This window comes from Panthera onca, chromosome A3, assembly GCF_046562875.1.
Source record: "Panthera onca isolate mPanOnc1 chromosome A3, mPanOnc1 haplotype 2, whole genome shotgun sequence".
NCBI lineage: Eukaryota > Metazoa > Chordata > Mammalia > Carnivora > Felidae > Panthera > Panthera onca.
In genome coordinates, this window is record NC_138341.1 from 114383687 (window position 1) to 114401125 (window position 17439).

The window sequence follows — 17439 nt, forward strand, 5'->3', positions numbered from 1 at the left end:
TGGCTGAGCCTGCTGTTAGCAGGAGTCCAACTAGAGCTCCCGTCTCTGGGTGACACGGGCCAGGCCCTGCGGTCCCTTCTGGATTCTTTTCAGCCACAGCTCAAACCTGAAATAAACACTTGGCCTCTGCTTGGGAGCATTTCAGGTCTCAGTAGATGAGAGGGAGGGGTTTCTGGGGGCCCAGGGTTGGGGGTGAGGCTTTTCTGGGCACCTTGAAGGGCCTGGAGTAGGAGGTCTACTCACTGCCTGTGGGACTGTGGGTGTGTGCCTCAGTTTCTCTTTTGGTGTGGTAATGTCTCATCTCAAGGGGTCTTAAGGGGCTGTAAGTTGAGATTTCTGAAGGTGAGACTGAGCTGGAGGGAGTGGGGGTGCCATTGGCTGTAGTGTCAGGGTTGGGGGAGCAGAGGGCCCCCGTTCCCATGCTGCCTTGGGAGTTCCCAGTCCCCTCTGCGGCCCCAGCATTGCCTGGCACTGAGCTGCACTTGGACTCATGCAAAACTGCAGCTGAACCTCCCACCACCCCCTTTACGCAGGCTGGTCAGAACACGCATCACGCTGACCGATGGGGAAACTGAGGCTTAGAGGGGGAAGTGACCTTCCTGGGGTGACGCAGAGGCCCCGTGTTCAATCAGGACACTCTTTGACCCCTCTGGAAGTCAGTAATAAGGTTTGCTGAACTGGAGTTCAGAGGCCCCTGGACCCCCAAGACCATCCAGGGGGCCTGTTGTCTTCTGGAGCACAGGAGGTGCCCGGAGGAACCAGGGTCTAGGGGACCAGGGTCTAGGAACCAATTCAGGCCCCACGGCACAGGTGGAGCCATGCTGCGGATCCTGTTTCTGGCACTCTGTGGCCTGCTGACCCACACACGAGCTGACCCCGGGGCGCTGCTGCGGCTGGGCCTGGACATCATGAACCGCGGTAAGCTGGCGGGCCCAGGGCCGGGGCTGAGGGGCAGGTAGCGATCACTCATGTTTGCATGGCCGTGAACACCCTATGAGCCTCAAAACAAAGTGAGCAGCAATGATATTACTCTGCCATCTTACAGAGGAGGAAACTGAGGCCCAGAGAAAATGGGGTGATTTGGCCCAGGTCCCTCCACAAGTTGGAGGCAGAACAGGAAATCCTGCTTCCCCGGAGCCTCTCCTGGCCCCGACTGCAGGGCTGGTGGCCTAAGAGGGCTGTGGGGAAGACAGACGTGAGCCAAATCCCAGCTCAGCTACCGATTTGCTGTGTGACCTCAGGCAAAGTGTTACTGCTCCGCGTTACTGTTTGCTCATCTGTAAATATAAAATGTAAAGAAATGTAAAATAGGGTGACCGGTCCTTACTTGGGTAGATGAAATGAAATGTGAGATTAAAACCTCCTGGAGGGGCTTTAGTGAAACTTACTTCCCACCTCCCAGCTCCATGACTTTGAGGGAAATGAAGTCGCACGGAGGTGCAAAGAGGTGGTGACAGCTCTCTGTGTTTGTCCCCTCTCTGGGAATCAGCCTATGACCATTGTGTAGGTGTTTGTTTCTGGCATCGTGGCATTCAGGGTTGGGGCCTCCTGGCCTGGGGAACCAGCAGAATCTGCATCTTTAACAAGCTGTCAGACGAGTTCCCTAGTCCCCTGGCTTTGAGAGTGGCTGGGCCACAGGATAAGGTCACCACTCTGGCTTGGGGTTTAGGGCCCCCTCTTGATACGCCTCCCCCCCCCCCCCCCCCGCAAACTGTTCTAGTCTCTGTCATGCCCCTCCCCACCCTCCAGCCATGTTGGGTTTCTCACCCTTGCCTCACCCTGCCACCTTCTTCCCTGCTTCTCCACCTTTGCATTTTGTATGCCCACTGCCTGCAGTGGCCTCCTTTACCTCTTTGCTTCCTGGTGAAAATTCCTATCTTTCCTGCTCCTATCAGGACCAACTGAGATGGCACCGCCTCCTGGAAGCCTTCCCCACCTCTTCTCTTCTGGCCCAAACCCCTCCTGTGGTTCCTCCAGCTGCCCCAGTGTATTATGGCTCTTGTCACTTGTTACTGTCATTGCTGGCAACTGTCTCCCCTGTGAGGCTGGAGGAGGACAGGTGTCAGGGATGATTCCTCTCTGGGTCTCTGGATCACCCAGCCCAGGGTGGGGCACAGTGACTCTGGGCACGGAATGGTGTCACTTGTGAGTGGCCCGTGCCTGGGATGCCTGAGAGGTTGGCCCAGGGCAGGAAAGTAGCGGGGAGACCAGCTAAGTGTCTCTCTGGATACCCCCCTTTTCCAGAGGTACAGAGTGCCATGGATGAGAGCCATATCCTGGAGCAGATGGCAGCTGAGGCCGGCAAGAAGCGGCCGGGAATGAAACCCATCAAGGGCATCACCAAGTGAGCAGGGGAAGGGCTTTGGGGGTGGCAGGGAGAGGGTGGTGGGGAATGCTGTGCCCAGGACCTGAGAAGGCAGGAGGGAGAGGTGAGGCAGGGCCTGGGGCCTCTGCCCTGCTTTGCCGGTGGCTTGCTGTGTGACCTTGGGTAGGTCACTGCTCCTACCTGGGCCTCAGTCATCCACTGGAGACAATTCTTGCCTCTTGTGAGCATTGGGAGGAGGAAGTAAGGTTGAGAAGTCAAATCCCAGCTCCCTGCATGCAGTCGGGACTCACTGAATGCACGTGAAATTGAAGGAAAATTTCTCAAATGACAGAGCCAGAAAGGTATCAACCACCATCTAATGATGAGGCAAATTGGTTCCATTGCAAGTGCTCGGTGGGATCCATTGGTAGGGGCTGCCTGGAATGAGGTGCTGGGGAGGGTGGGCTCTGTGGCACAGACTGTGATCAATTAGCAATGTCTGCCAAGAGCTCAGGAATGGAGGGATGGAGGGGAGGATTAGACGGGCCACGTCTTTGTTATCCTGGATCTCGACTGGTGGTTATCAGCCAGGGGCGTTTTGCCTCCAAGGGACATTCGGCAATGTCTGGAAACATTTTTGGTTATCGCGACTTGCTGGAGAGGGTAGGCGGAGGTGCATATGGTGCCTCCAGGGGTGGAAGCCAGGGATGCAACTAACCATCCTGCAAGGCACAGGTCAGCCCCCCACAGCAAAGAATTATTCTGCCCACATGTCAGCGGTGCCACTGTTGAAAAGCCCTGATCCAGGCAAACCTCCCCATTTTGCCAGTGGGGAAACTGAGGCCCACCAAGGGGAAGGGTGCAGCCCCAGATCACCCGGCCAAGTCGTACACAAGTACTTCTGTGTCCAAACTGGTTCGTGTTCAGCCCTTACGTTTCTCAATGGCCAGGCAGGCTTCTCCCTATGACATGAGATGGGGGATTAACGCAAGACTTCCCCAGCCAGGGGGTGGAGGAGTGAGTTAAGAGCCTGGCTCTCACCTGCCTGGTTTCATTGCTGTGGATGTCTGTCACCTCCCAGTCTGAAGGTGAAGGATGTGCAGCTGCCTGTCATCACACTGAGCTTCCTACCTGGGGTGGGCATCTTCCAGTGTGTGTCCACCGGCATGACCATCACTGGCAAGAGGTGAGTACAGCAGAGGAGGGCGGGAGGGAAGGGAGATGGCCTCGTCTTACTCTTACATGTACATGTATTGCATACCTACTGGGAGCCACCTGGGCACTGTGGTCTGAGATAGTGCATGTTGGGTTCCTGCATTTGTTGGGAACCAGACTTGAGCACAGACGATCACAGACTCAGTGACTAGCTTAGGACAGAGGAAGCACCGGCAGCGTGAGGGGAATCAGAAAAGGCTTTGGGGGAGATAATGATAGCTGAGTAGGGTTTTGAAGGATGTGTAGGAGGTTACCAAAGCAAGAGGGAACAGGAGAGACGCATTTTGTGACCTTGGGCAAGTCCATCTTCTTTTCTATCCTGTGGGGGTGGTGCCTCACCCTTTCCTCCTCCCAGAGCTGCTGAGACTGAGGGCAAAGAGGAGACAGGGAGAGTGGCCACAGTGGCAAAGATGCCCATGATGCCTGCTTGCCCTCTCCTCCAGCTTCATAGGTGGGAACATGGAGATCATCGTGGTTCTGAACATCACAGCCACCAACCGGCTTCTGCAGGATGAGAAAACGGGTCTCCCCACATTCAAGAGTGAGGGCTGTGAGGTCGTCCTGGTCAGCGTGAAGACCAACCTGCCTAGCAAGTGAGGGGCTCTGTGGCTGGGGAGGAAGTAGGGGTCCACGCTACCACCCCTGCCCAGCTTCCCACTTCCCGAGCCACTGCACTTCCCCTGTTGTGTCCCTGAATGTCCTGTGCCTAATTTCCTGCCATCTGTGCCCTGTCCCCATCCTCTGCATCCAGCATGCTGCCTAAGGTTGTCAACAAGTTCCTGGACAGCACCCTACACAAAGTGCTTCCTAGCCTGGTGAGTACCAGGGCAAGTGTCAACCCACATCCATAGACGTGCTCAGACCATGGCGAGTGCGTTTTCCCTTGGCTGTGACCCTGACTGACTGATGGTAGCTGAGGAGGATTCTGAGGCTGTTGGTGTCTCTAGTGATGTCTGCCATGAGCACAGAAGGAGAAAATGGCAGACTACACACCACAGCCTGCCCCCCCGCCCCGCCTCCATTACTCATTCCTCTCATTGGGGAATGAGTCTACTGATTTTCAGGCTGTGGTCAGGAGCTCTGGATTCTAGTCCAGGTTCTGCCATTGATTTTCCATGTGATGTGTAGACTCGGTTTCCCCTTCAGCCCTTGTCCCTCCAGGGCTCTTGGGTCTCCCCATGGAGTACCATTCAGCTGTGAGAAGTGAGGCCTTCCATGCAGGGGCCCCCTCAGCCCAGTACCTTCTCTGCTTCCAGATGTGTCCAGCCATCGACGCGGTCCTGGTGTATGTGAACAGGAAGTGGGCCAACCTGAATGGTGGGTAGCCCTAGCCATGCCTTGCTCACACATGGGGACATCAGGATGGCTGGACTTTGAGACCCCCGTTCTCCATTCAAGCACCTGCTCCAAGCCCAGGCTTGGGACTGAGGAGGTCTAAGGTCATGGTGTCCCTCCATCTGCCTTCTGTCCAGATGGGAGGCCTGAGGCCCTGAGGGACTCTGGGCTTTTGGTCTCCGCCTTCCATCCAGTGTTCTATCCCTCACCCCCTAGACTCCAAGAACAGCAGCCATCGTAGGCTCATCCACAAAGCCTACACCCTGAATAGTAATCCTATAGTGGTGACCTCTAACTCTTTCCTTTGTCGAGGGGATTTACTGCCTCTGTTTTCTCAGGACTCATAGGGTTCCCTAGTCAGGTGAGAGGAGAGCCCAATGGCTGGGCCTGAAGAAAACTGGCTCTTGTGCTCAGTAGTGTGGCCTGGAACAAATCATTTCATTCCTCTGAGCCTCAGTTTTCTCGTCTGTAAAACAGAGCCAATAATCTTAATCACGTCAGTCTATTGTGGGAACTGAGCCACAACACCCCTCGGGAACTCTCAAGCTCTGTGCCTGCAGAGAGGTGTGTGGGAGGAGGATTTCCAGGCCAGCCACCACGGCCTCCCTCCTACAGATGGAATTACTAAGACCCCGAGAGGCTCAAGTAACTTGCCTTGGGTCACACAGAGGGCAAGGGTTTCTGGCACCCAAGCCAGCTCAGGTGGCAGCTGACTGGTGCCAGCCTCTATGGCTTGCCCGCAGTTGGTGCCTCTCTGAGTAGAACCTCCTTTTGCACAGCTCCCATGCCCGTGGGCCAGATGGGCATCGTTAAATATGTCCTGACATCCATGCCAACCACCACAGCCAACTATCTCCAAGTAGCCTTCAGTGTAAGTGCCAGGGGGCCACCAGGGGACAGGGCTCTCACCAGCCTGCCTCTGCCAGGGGAGGTGGCTGGACTGGGTTGTGGAGGGTGCGAGGGCTCCTTGGGCCCTGGCAGACCAGGCCCGCCATGAAAGTGTTCCCCAAAACTGAAAGCTTCTCCCTCTTTCTGCTCTCAACATGAACCCTTAGTCCTGAGCTGACTTCCAGGACTGCTGACCCCACACATGCACCTTCTCCGAGGCTGTCTGCTTCTCCCAATGAGTGGCCCACCCCGTTGTACAGATGGGAACACTGGGGCCCAGGGAGGAGGCAGGACTTGGTTAGGGTCTCACTGTGAGCTGGTGGCAGAGTTGGGTCCTCACTCAGGTCTCCAGATCTCCAGGTGACTAGGCGAGATGCCTCTTCCAGGAATGGGAAGAAAAATCCCGCAATGTCATCTCCCTGTGAAGTCTCCCTCCGGTGTGGTTCTTCCAGGCCCCACGTTGTTTGCTATTTACCTCTTCTGAGAATACACAGAAAGCAGGTCTGTATCAATGAGTGCTCCAACTGGTCAGTCAGACTAAATGAAGTTACTTAAGCAATCCCATCAGCAACCACCATCGATTAGTGACTGGTTCCCTTATCTTCACAGGTCCCAGTTTGCCCATCTGTACACTGGGAGGGTAGCCTGCTCTTGGCTCTCCCATCTAGGGACTTGCCAACTTGGAGGCTGATTTAGTTTTGAGGACAGGGCCTTGCCCGCAGCCACAGTTCTTCATGGCCAAGACTAAGCATGTCTCTCCCCGCTGTCCCACAGCCTGTGGTGCAGGAGCAAGAGGGCAACACCATCCAGCTTGCTGATGCCGGGGAGGCCCTCGAGTTCCCTGAGGGGTATGCTGAAGGCTCTTCACAGCTGCTGCTCTCGGCCACCTTCCTCACCACAGAGCTTGCCCTTCTGCAGAAGTCCTTTAATGTGAATGTCCAGGATATGAAGGTGAGCTGCCCTGTAATGACAGTCCTTGCCTGGTGTGTCTATTCTGAGAATTATCCTGGGGCCATGGGCAACACCAAGACTGGGAGATGCCAGGACTGATCTGGGTTTCTATCATCAGTTTGCCCCCAAACCTACCATCTCTCTGTCCATGTAACCACCATCTACTCATCTATCCATCCAACTGTTGACACAGCCAGGTATATATCCATCAACCTACAACTCTCATATACTGGCCATCCATCCACCTTCTTTTTATCCAGTCATCAGCTACTCATTCATTCATCTCGCTATCATATATTCATGCTGTAGACTCTAGCCTTCCAGCTAGTATCCATCCACCCTTTATGCCATCCATACCTAGAATAGGGTCTGGTACTACTGAATAAGTGAGTCCACGTATCTGACTTTGGTCACCCAAACACCCATCTATCCACCCAACTCTCCATTATTCATCCTCCTACTCATCTATCCATTCATCCGTCATCACTGATCGAGGCATTCATCCCCCCATCCATGTAACCACCATCCATCCATGTACTTTCTCATTCATCCTCCCACCAATCAATCCATTCATCATCCATTCTCCCACCTGTTTATCAGACCATTCCACATCTTCATATCCACTCTCCTCCCATACGTCATTCCTTTCATCCTTCCATCCACCCCCCACCTGCCCATCTATTATTCATTCTCATACATAAGTGTTCATCTATCCATCCATGCATCCATTCAGCACTCATTTGTTTATCCATTTCCCATTCATCTATCCATCCACAAAGCTGTCCACCCACCCCCTCTCATACATCACATCCATCCATCTGTCTGCCACTTTTTCATCCAACATTTTCTCAGCATCTGACATAACGCTAAGAGCCATGGGCATTGGGATGTATAAGCCACAGTCTGGGCTAGCCAGGGTCTCCTTACCTACTTAATCACAGAGTAATAAGGTTATGATGAAGGGAACCTCAGAGGGCATACGTTATAGAGTCTGTTAGGAAGGGTGGGGGAGGGCTTTAGTAGTCCTAACCTTGATTTTGTTTTGTAGATTGGTAAGCTGCCCCCACAAACCACTAAGACACTGGCTGGCTTCATCCCTAAAGTGAGTGCCCTGACCTGCCATGACCACCATGCCTACTTGGCCTTGTTTTCCAGTTGAAGGGACAAGGGATTTGAGAGGCATCTTTTCTTTTTTTTCTTAAAAAAATTTTTTTTTGTTTAATGTTTATTTTTGAGAGAGACAGAGTGCAAGTCGGGGGTGGAGGGGGAGGCAGAGAGAGAGGGAGATACAGAAGCTGAAGCAGACTCCAGGCTCTGAGCTGTCAGCACAGAACCCAATGCAGGGCTTGAACTCGTGAACTGTGAGATCATGACCTGAGCTGAAGTCAGACACTTAACTGACTGAACTGCCCAGGCACCCTTGGGAGGCAGCTTTTCAAGGCCACGTTTCCCTTGGCTGATGTGAAATCATCCCAACGTCTCCATAAAGTGCTCTTTGGGTCCAGCATAGAAGCAGCTCAGGTTTTGTGAGATTTACTTTCTATGTCCAATAAGAAATAGCCAGACTGTCTGTTTTGTTTATTTCCTGATAGACACATTCCAGCCCTTGCATGCCATGTTTCCTGTGTCCAAGGTACAAATCGCCTTATTTCAGGAGGGACTCCTGGTTTCAACTGAAGCCACCAGTTTGAGGTGGCATTCCCTGAGGAGAATTTCCTGCTTTCTGTAGGTGGCTAAGGCCTATCCCAAGCCGAAGCCCTTGGTGACCCAGATCAGGATAAACAAGCCCCCCAAGGTCACCATGAAGACAGGCAAGAGCCTGCTGCACCTCCATGGCACCCTGGAGATGTTTGCTGCTCGGAGGCGAGGGAAGGCTCCTGTATCCCTCTTTCTCCTGGAAACTGTGAGTAAAATCTGTTCCCCATTTAGGCCCAGCCTTGTGGCTATTCAAGACTGGAGTGTAGGATCTTAGTTAATAGCCAAGTAATGGATTGAAGAATCCTTAATTACTGTCATTTATGTGATCCTAACCTCCTGGGAACTGTCACCTGGTGTCTGATCCTTGGCTCTGCCACTAAACCTTTGAATGGCTAGAAAGATCAACAAACTGAGGTCAAGAGTTCAGTCCTTCCTTTCTCTCTCCTTTTGTTCTCCCCCCCTTCCTCCCCCCCCCCCCCCCCCGCCCTTCATTAGCATCTACAAAGGCAGAGAAGGGCTCACCCAGGGGATTATGGGATCCTCAGAAGAACCCAAATCTAGTTGAGGAAATCACAGAGGACTTCCCAGAGGAGGTGATGCCTGAGCTGTGTTTTGAAGGTTGAGCAGGAGCTGGCCAGGGAAAGGGTTGATGCTGGGGAGGCTGGTGATGGAGGGCACTACAGGTAGAGATCACAGGATGTTCAAAGGCTGAAGCAATAATGCGGTGTGCACAAGGACCTACAAATGTGCTAGGTATTCTGAGAGTCTTGCCCTGGGGCAGCTACAGAGAAGATAAGGAGCCTGGGCTTGGGGCAAGGGGAGACTACTGGATTCAGTTCCTGCAGATAAGATGGGCAGAGAGGAAGACCTCTGCTTTGTTAAGGCAATGGTACTGGGAAGGTGGGGCCCCTGGTTTTACCACTGCCTTCTCCCTGATTTTGTCCCCACCCGCCACCCACCAGCACTTCAACCTGAAAATCCACTACTCAGTTCGTGAGGACCAGCTGCTGATGCTCACCTCTCTGGACAGGTAGGAGTCTGCTGCCTGTGCCGGCGTCCCTGTATTCCCGCGTGGGCATTACCACCAGTGCTTGGTTTTCTGCTCCATAGTCTCCCACTGGTCCATCCAGCATGGCCCACACTGCCAGGCTGCTCTGGTCACTACCCCTGTCCTAAAATCCTCACTAGCTTGTTACCTGCATGATCTTGTCTCAAACCTTAGCCTGGCCCTCAAGTCCTTTCTCAAATTCTCCCACCAGTGCTCCCACTAGGCTCTTGCACAGCACGTCTGATCGTGGGTCCATGTCCCCTTTTCCCTTAATAGGCTTTTCCCTGTGCCACTTCAAATGCCTCCTCCTCCTGGAAGCCTGTCCTACTAGCAACAGCTAACATTTATATGGGAGCAGTGGCTACATATATTATCCTCACTATCCTACTTCAACATCCTAGTTTTCCATCCAGTTACTCATTAATTTTTATATTTGTCTTAATCTTTGATCTGACTTGTATTCGTCCAGGATTCTTTCAGTGCAGGAGACAATTTCAACTTAACTGGCTTAAGCCCAAAAGGGAATCTTTGGGCTCACGTGATTGGAGACTCTAGTGGTAGATCTTAATTTCAGGCATGGCTAGATCTTAGGTGCCCAAAGTCCTCAGGATCTCCCTCCTCCCTTGGCCTTTGTTGTCCACTTTGTTGGCTAAATTCTCAGGCAGCCTCTCCACACCCCCACCCCTCCCCCCCCCCCCCCCACTCCCGGGTGGTGGCAAAGAGGCCAACAACAAAAGAGGCCTGTTGTCCAATAGTTCTAACTGAATTACCAAGGCTGCTTCTCATTGGTTTAGTGTGGACCACATGGCCAATCCTAAACTAATCACTGACACCAGAGATGGAATGCTCTGATGGGCCGGGTCTGGGTCATGTGCTCACGCTGTGACTCTGCAGGCCTTGGAATGAGAGTGGAAAATGGAGGGTCTGCTACTGGAATAAAGAATAGAATTTGGGAAGATAAAGCTCCCAGACGACCATCACATGGTCTGTTCTGGTGCCATCATATATTAGTGCTTATTGGAGGCTGTGCAGGGAAGGAGGTCACGTGAAGGGTCCTAATCTTGTGCCCTGCAAGGATCTGGAGCTGACTGGTTGGGCAGCAAACCTCTGCATACCTGGCCTTGGGCAGGAGCAATAAATGTGACTGGGGGTCCCAGAGGGAAGAGTCAGGACCGATGAGATGAGGAAGTGATTTGAGCTGTGGCAAATAAAGGTGATGAGTGCCCCGTCATAGGTAGTATCCAAGCAGAGGCTTATGAGCACCTGGTCTGAAGGCTGTACAGGGACTTCTGCCTCAGAGAGGGGTTGTGGGTATTTGTGATCCCCTTTATCCATGGCCAGGGGCAGTGGCTCTGACTGTGCTGCCTGCCCCTTGTCCCCCTCAACACCCCATGCAGATTACTGAGCCTATCACGGGAGTCCTCCTCGATTGGTGCCTTCAGTGTAAGTATCTCAAGTTCTTCTGCCTGACCTGGTGTGGGGGCAAGACTGTGCCTATTCTCCCTCGGCACTGCGGGGACGGGCCCTGAAATGGAGGCAGAGTGAATAGAGCGACCACTGTGGGGCTTGGGGCAGCTGACGTGCTGTGTGCCCCTGGGAAAGTCACTTAGCCTCTCTGAGTCCATCTCCTTTTCTGGATAGATTCTGGACTTCTCCCTGGATTGGTTTTTTTTTTTTTTTTTTTTAACGTTTTATTTATTTTTGAGACAGAGAGAGATAGAGCATGAACGGGGGAGGGTCAGAGAGAGAGGGAGACACAGAATCTGAAACAGGCTCCAGGCTTTGAGCAGTCAGCACAGAGCCCGACGCGGGGCTCGAACTCACAGACCGTGAGATCATGACCTGAGCCGAAGTCAGATGCTCAACCGACTGAGCCACCCAGGCGCCCCTCCCTGGATTGGTTTTAATAACACTGTCATACATAACAGCAGCCTGAGGCTGGCTCGGTTGGCCCGGCTGTCATTTTCATTAGTCTTTGTAGCCTCAGGGCCCAAGGTGGAAGCTGAGCAGCTGGTCAACAATAATAACAACAGCACTTGTTGAGTCCTCACTCTGCTCTGGGCTGTACCCAAACTCGCCGAATCCCTGTGCATAGGTGCTATTACATTCCACTTTTACAGATGGGGAAACTGAGGTACAGAGTGGTGGTGAGTGAATGACTGACTGAAACTACTGAGTTTTCTGTAGGAGCAAAATGAAGTCCACAGGTCACCCACGGTGTCTTGAATTCCCCCTGCACTGTGACCCCAGGCCCATATGTCACTCAACAGGGACCAAGTGGAGGTATCAGCCTACAGTTCATCAGCCTACAGTTAAGCAGGGTCCAGCCCAGTTTTGACGCTAGGTGGACAAATTATCTGATGTCTCTAATATGCATTCCTGTGGTCCCCAGACCCAGTCGAAGTGAGGGCTGCGAAAATCTGAGCATCAGATTTTCCTACTTCAACATCCTACTTTTCCATCCAGTTACTCACACTGGATGAATTGAATTGAAGTGAAGTGAAGTGAAGTGAATTGAAGTGAAGTGAACGATGGATGTGAGTATTCCCTCTCCTCTCTCACCCCCAGGAGAAGGAGTTGACTGGCTTCATCACTGATTATCTCCAAGAGGCGTATGTCCCAGTCGTCAATGGTGAGGGCTCCTGTAGGCTTTGATTTTGCTGGTTGTTAAGAAGCACTGTAAGCAGGAAGGGATGCCACCTGGGTGCTCTCAAGGCCCTTTCAGTGACCCCAGATAAGGGAGGCTAAATGGGAGTGAATAGTCACTGCTGGGTCTTTGAGGCTGATGTAGTCTAATGTCACCTACCTGGGGACAAAGGCCCCTCCCACAACTTGGGACCCTTGGCCCTTCACCCTATGCCATGGGTCCGATCTTGACCCAGGCCTGGGGTGAAAATACACGGTGGTGAGGCTTATGCGCTCTGTGCCCGTGCGGCTGGCAGACGTCATCCATCACTCACCGTGCTGTTTCCCACTACTCTGTTCCAGACAGCCAAGGAGTGGCTTTAAGGAGTAGTCAGCTACAGAGCAGTCGCTGAAATGACTCTTACTGTGTTTCTCAGATGTGCTCCAAGTCGGGTTCCCACTTCCAGACTTGCTGGACATAGATTACAACCTGGCGGAGCTGGACATAGTAGAGGTGAGGAAAGGAGCTGAGAAAAGCCGTGTCAGTCAATACGTTTGGCCAATGAATCAGGAGCAAAAGCCTTCCTCTCTCAGCCTGGGGGGAGGAGGCTTGAGGAGGGCAGTGGCCATCAGTACGATCCTGCCACTCCCTTGAGCAAGACCCTGCCCCTCAGGACTTGGGCCCCCTTTGGCCAGGGGCTCCCCAGGAGGGAACCTGGATTCTGCTGCCTTCCTTCTCCGTCACCTCGGGCAAATTACTTCACTTTTCTCTATCCCTCTGTCTTTCCATTGATAATAGGGGTGTACCCACATCAGAGAGCTATTGAGATAGTTCACCTAAAGGCATACAGTAAGTGCTTAATAAATACCAGCTTTACGTTACATGCCAAGTATTGTGCTTGGGGCATTAAATGTACATTTTTCTTACTTGATCTCTCCACTCTGAGAGGGAGGGATGCTGTCCCCACCTGACCGTTGAGAAAACTGACACCCGGAGACACGAAGGGCCACAGGCGGGTCTAGTTTAGCCTCTGCTCCTGGCATCCATTTCCTGGCCATGAGCCCGACCGGTCCTATCCCCTGCCACGGCCACTCATCCCCACCTGGCCCTTTGCCTCCTGCCAGAATGCCCTGGTGCTGGTGCTCGACTTGAAGCTGGACTGAAGGGGGCAGGGTCTGCCCGCATGCCACCGACCGGCTGTGCCCTCTGGAGGAGCCCCCGATTGGAGCCGGTGGGCCTGGCCCCTTCCCACCAGTGGACACCTTCTTTGAAGAGGAGTAAGCGGGGCAGGCCGGGCTGGGCCTTGTCAATAAACAGGAGAAAGATCCTCACAAACATCTGATGGTTTGATCTCTTTATTTGTAATAAATTGACGTCTGCCTTTTCTTCCCCCTCTGTGGGTTTTGGGGTATCAGACCAGCTTGGAGTCCAAGGGATGCTGGCCACGGCCTTGGGGGGCAGGCATGGGGTCCCTCTTGAAAACCTGCTGAATGCCATGCTCTGGCTTTACTTGTACTATCTCATTTCATCCACACAATAACCCTATGAGAGAAGGGCAACCATTGCCATTCCCACTTTACAGACGAGGAAGTTGAGGCACAGGGCCAGCTCCCTTTACCAGGTCACACAGTTTAGCAAATAGCAAAACTCTTCGCAGCCCGTCTCATCTACTTGCCCCAAATCTTATCTTGAGGGTGGCTCTGACGACAGGGAGCCTGCAGAAGCCCAGTGTGTTCCCAGCTCTCCTGTGTCACCCCCTCCGATCCTCACAACAATTAAGGGAGGTGAGGACTGTGCCTATTTCACAGATGAGGAGACCGAGGCTCAGAGAAGTAGAACTACTGGCCCAGTGCCACCTGGCAAGTCAAAGGCCAGGGCTCGAACTGGAATTTGGGCTCTTGAGCCCGTCTGTCTGGGTTCAAATCCTGGCTCTGCCTCCTCACTGCTGTGTGCCCTGGGCAAGTCACTTCCCTCTCTGTTTTCTCACCTGGAAAATGGGAATGATGACGGTACTAACTTCTGCAGCATTGTCGTGAGGATTAAATGAATCAAGCGATGAAAAGTTCTTGTGCACACAGTAAGTGCTCAATAAGCGCTCAGCACAGATGAGTTTTTGAGGCCGAAAGAGGTGTGAACAGGTGTGTCTGGTCAGGGTCGGGGAAGGGGTGCTAACTGTGCAAAACCAAGTGCCAGCTTGTGTGTTTTCAAGCCCCCGTCAGTGTGTGAAGAGCCCACGGGTGGGGGCAGTGTGAGCCGTGTGTGCAGACAGGAAGGTCCGTTTGTAGAGGTTTGCGTGAGAAAAGACCTCCGGTGTCCTGTCCACCCATGTCTGTGTGCCTGTGTGTTCCTGTGGACGCGGTCTGTGCCGGGGGCATTACCGCGTCTCACAGACAACACTCGTGGGGGGATTGGCTCCCAATATTTGTCATATCTGCCCCATCACCTCTCCCGAGACTGGCACTGATCTTAGTCTCCAGATCGACTCCCCTTAATAGCAAATGTGGGACACTTCAATTTACACAAGGCAATAGGCCAAGTATATTTCAACTAAAAATAAAGAAATAAAGGAGCACCTGTGTGGCTCAGTCGATTAAGTGTCCGACTCGATTTCCGCTCAGGTTGTGATCTCCCAGTTTGTGATATCGAGCCCCACGTCGGGCTCTGTGCTGACAGCACGGAGCTGCTTGGGATTCTCTCTCTCTCTCTCTCTCTCTCTCTCTCTCTCTCTCCCTCTCTCTCTCTGCCTCTCCCCCACTCGTGCTCCCTCTTAAAAATAAATAAATAAACATTTTTTAAAAAGATATTAAAAAAATAAAGAAAGAAAAAATAAAAGAAAATGTAGTTTATACATAATAAAGTGAACAATACATTTTAAAACAAGTGTCTTCTATGTGGACCCTCAAGATCAGTGTCTTTTGCTAGAAGGTAAAAAAAAAAATCCGTAACTTTGAAAAAAAATGTACATGAGGGGAGATTGGTTGGTACTCCAGTTCTGGAAATTACTGGGGTGGTGGCCATGTGTCTGTATCTCTCGGTGTTGGTGCATACGTCCGTTAGAATGTCTTTATCTCCCCTCTCGGGGATGAGTCTTTGTATGTGGGGGGTCTGGGTGGGTCTGTGACGGTGGGGGGTCCATGTCTGGGCACACATAGGTGTCTGTGGGTGGTATGGTGTGGCCAGAGTCTGGTCAGGAGGCCAGCACTCCCGGAGCCTGTGGGGCCTGGACAGGTCCATCCTGTCCCATCCTGGCCCCAACCCATGCCTGCCACAGAGGAGGGAGGAGGGAGAGGAGAGGAGAGGGAGGAGAGGGGGTCCTCCCTGGCCCAGGCCCAGACGCCAGGGCTGTGTCTCCTTGTCTCCTGCCGCAGGCTTAATCCCATCACCCACCGTTTCCCCAGCGCTGGGACAATGGCAGCATTGAGGCAGGCCTGGCAGATACAGAGGCCTGTGTGATCCAGGGGTGGCTGGTACTCTTCCCTGGATATGCCAGAGACGCCCCTTCCACTCCCCCAGTCCCGCCCTTGGATGTGCATACGGTACGCTTGTGGCCACCGGAGCCTCGCTGCCACCTTCCCTAGGCCCATGCTCAGGTGGAGAAACCAAGGCACAGATCTGTGGGAGTCAGGAGGCCTGGGCTCTCACCTTGGTACGACCAGGGGCACGTTGTGCGTGCCAGCTCCTCTCTGGACCTCAGTCTTCCCATCTGGGAAATGAGAGAGGGGTCAGATGCTCTCACCTCCACTCTGATTTCAACATCATATGAGTGGTCAGTTACCCTGGGCAGACATGGGGGCCGGGCTGGCAAGGGGAGCCCTGTGCTGTGACCCCACCCCCTGGGAAGGTAACGATGGAGGTTCTCTACCCATGTGCATGGCTCACCTTCCAAGACTCTCCCAGCCCTAGATGAGGAAGTGGAAGCTCAGAGGGGTGAAGTGAGCAGCCCAAGGGCATACGTGTGTGTGAATGGGACGTGAACCCTGTCTGCCCGAGTGTGAGTCTCCTCCTTCCTCCGCACCCCACATTCAGTAGCAGGATGCATCATCCTCCTTTAAAGAAACGAAGTCCAGAGAAGGTGTGTGATTGGCTCAAGGTCACAGCGAGAGAAGGAAGCAGGTCTTTGATTCAGGTTGTTGTTGTTGTTCTTTAATGTTTATTTATTTTTGAGAGACAGAGAAAGAGAGAGCACAAGTAGGGGAGGGGCAGAGAGAGAGGGAGACACAGAATCGGAAGCAGGCTCCAGGCTCCGAGCTGTCAGCACAGAGCCCAACGTGAGGCTCGAACTCATAAACGGTGAGATCATGACCTGAGCTGAAACCAAGAGTCAGACGCTTAACTGACTGAACCACCCAGGCACCCCTAAAGTTGATTTTTAAAGAGTGATGTGATTGAGTAACCTGGCTCGGCGTCTGAAGTCATCAGGATGAACATTGTACAGGCAGGGGTTCTGAGATTATGGGGTGAATGAGGCAAATACTATCCCACCTTCCCATCTCACCAGGCAGCGGCTCAGGGCTCCATGCAGGAGACAGACCTACAAACACCCAGAAACAAGGCGACAGCCCTACGGGTCACAGACTCTGACAGAGGGAATCCCAGGGGGCTGTGGGATCACAGCCAGCTTGGGGGTCAGGAAGGCTTCCCGGAGGAGGGGATGCCTAAGCCAGTTCCCGGAGAAGAATGGCACACAAAAGCCTAAGACCCTACGTACATACAGTAGCCTGTAGGGCCCCATCGTGTCCTCGGCCATATGCTCCCCACTGCCCTTTGACCGCACAGGCCTCCCTGGTGTTCCTGGAACACAGTATCGCAGCCCTTTGTTCTTGCCCTTCTCTGTGCCTGGTGGGCTCTTCCCCAGACATCCTGGGCCCGCTCCCTCTCGTCCTGCAGGTCAAAAGTCATGCCTGCTCCGGTACGAGCCCTCCTCTGACCACCATATTGAAAATTGCATCCCACCCCTGCTGTATTTTTGTCATTAGCCTCTGACTTACTGTATCACGGGTTTATCTGTTTCCTCCAGGGCTGCACTGTCCGATAGGGTGGCAATATCCCTAAAAGACAATCGAGCACTTGAAATGTGGTGAGTCTAAATTCGGCGTGCTGTTGGTAGATTTTATAGATACACTATGAGAAAAAGATTATAAATCATCTCATCAATAATTTTATACTGATTAAATGTTAAATGATAATATTTTGGATATATTGGGTTAAATAAACTGTACTATTAAAGTTAGTGGACTTTGGGGCGCCTGGGTGGCTCAGTCGGTTAAGCAGCTGACTTCGGCTCAGGTCACGATCTCGCGGTCCATGAGTTCAAGCCCCACATCGGGCTCTGTGCTGACGACTCGGAGCCTGCTTCAGATTCTGTGTCTCCCT

General features: G+C 52.9%; 1 protein-coding gene across 1 annotated transcript; it reads left to right on the forward strand.

The window, feature by feature from the left end:
- The first annotated feature begins 757 nt into the window (after positions 1-757).
- Positions 758-13320, forward strand: BPIFB6 (BPI fold containing family B member 6). Its single transcript, XM_060646627.3, has 15 exons — positions 758-915; positions 2245-2344; positions 3387-3491; positions 3964-4113; positions 4272-4335; positions 4777-4837; positions 5635-5726; positions 6518-6694; positions 7743-7796; positions 8424-8597; positions 9355-9422; positions 10838-10883; positions 12009-12072; positions 12503-12579; positions 13191-13320. Exons 1-15 carry the CDS (start codon positions 819-821, stop codon positions 13227-13229), a joined length of 1368 nt encoding a protein of 455 aa, XP_060502610.2. The 5' UTR covers positions 758-818; the 3' UTR covers positions 13230-13320.
- The last annotated feature ends 4119 nt before the right edge of the window (positions 13321-17439 follow it).

What these genes read in the sequence shown, in the direction of transcription:
- BPIFB6 (XM_060646627.3), top strand. Translation starts at nt 819, where the DNA reads ATGCTGCGGATCCTGTTTCTGGCACTCTGTGGCCTGCTGACCCACACA. An exon ending in ACAAAGTGCTTCCTAGCCTG is followed by an intron (nt 4,336 to 4,776) that starts GTGAGTACCAGG and finishes CTCTGCTTCCAG; the next exon opens with ATGTGTCCAGCCATCGACGC. An exon ending in ATCTCCAAGTAGCCTTCAGT is followed by an intron (nt 5,727 to 6,517) that starts GTAAGTGCCAGG and finishes GCTGTCCCACAG; the next exon opens with CCTGTGGTGCAGGAGCAAGA.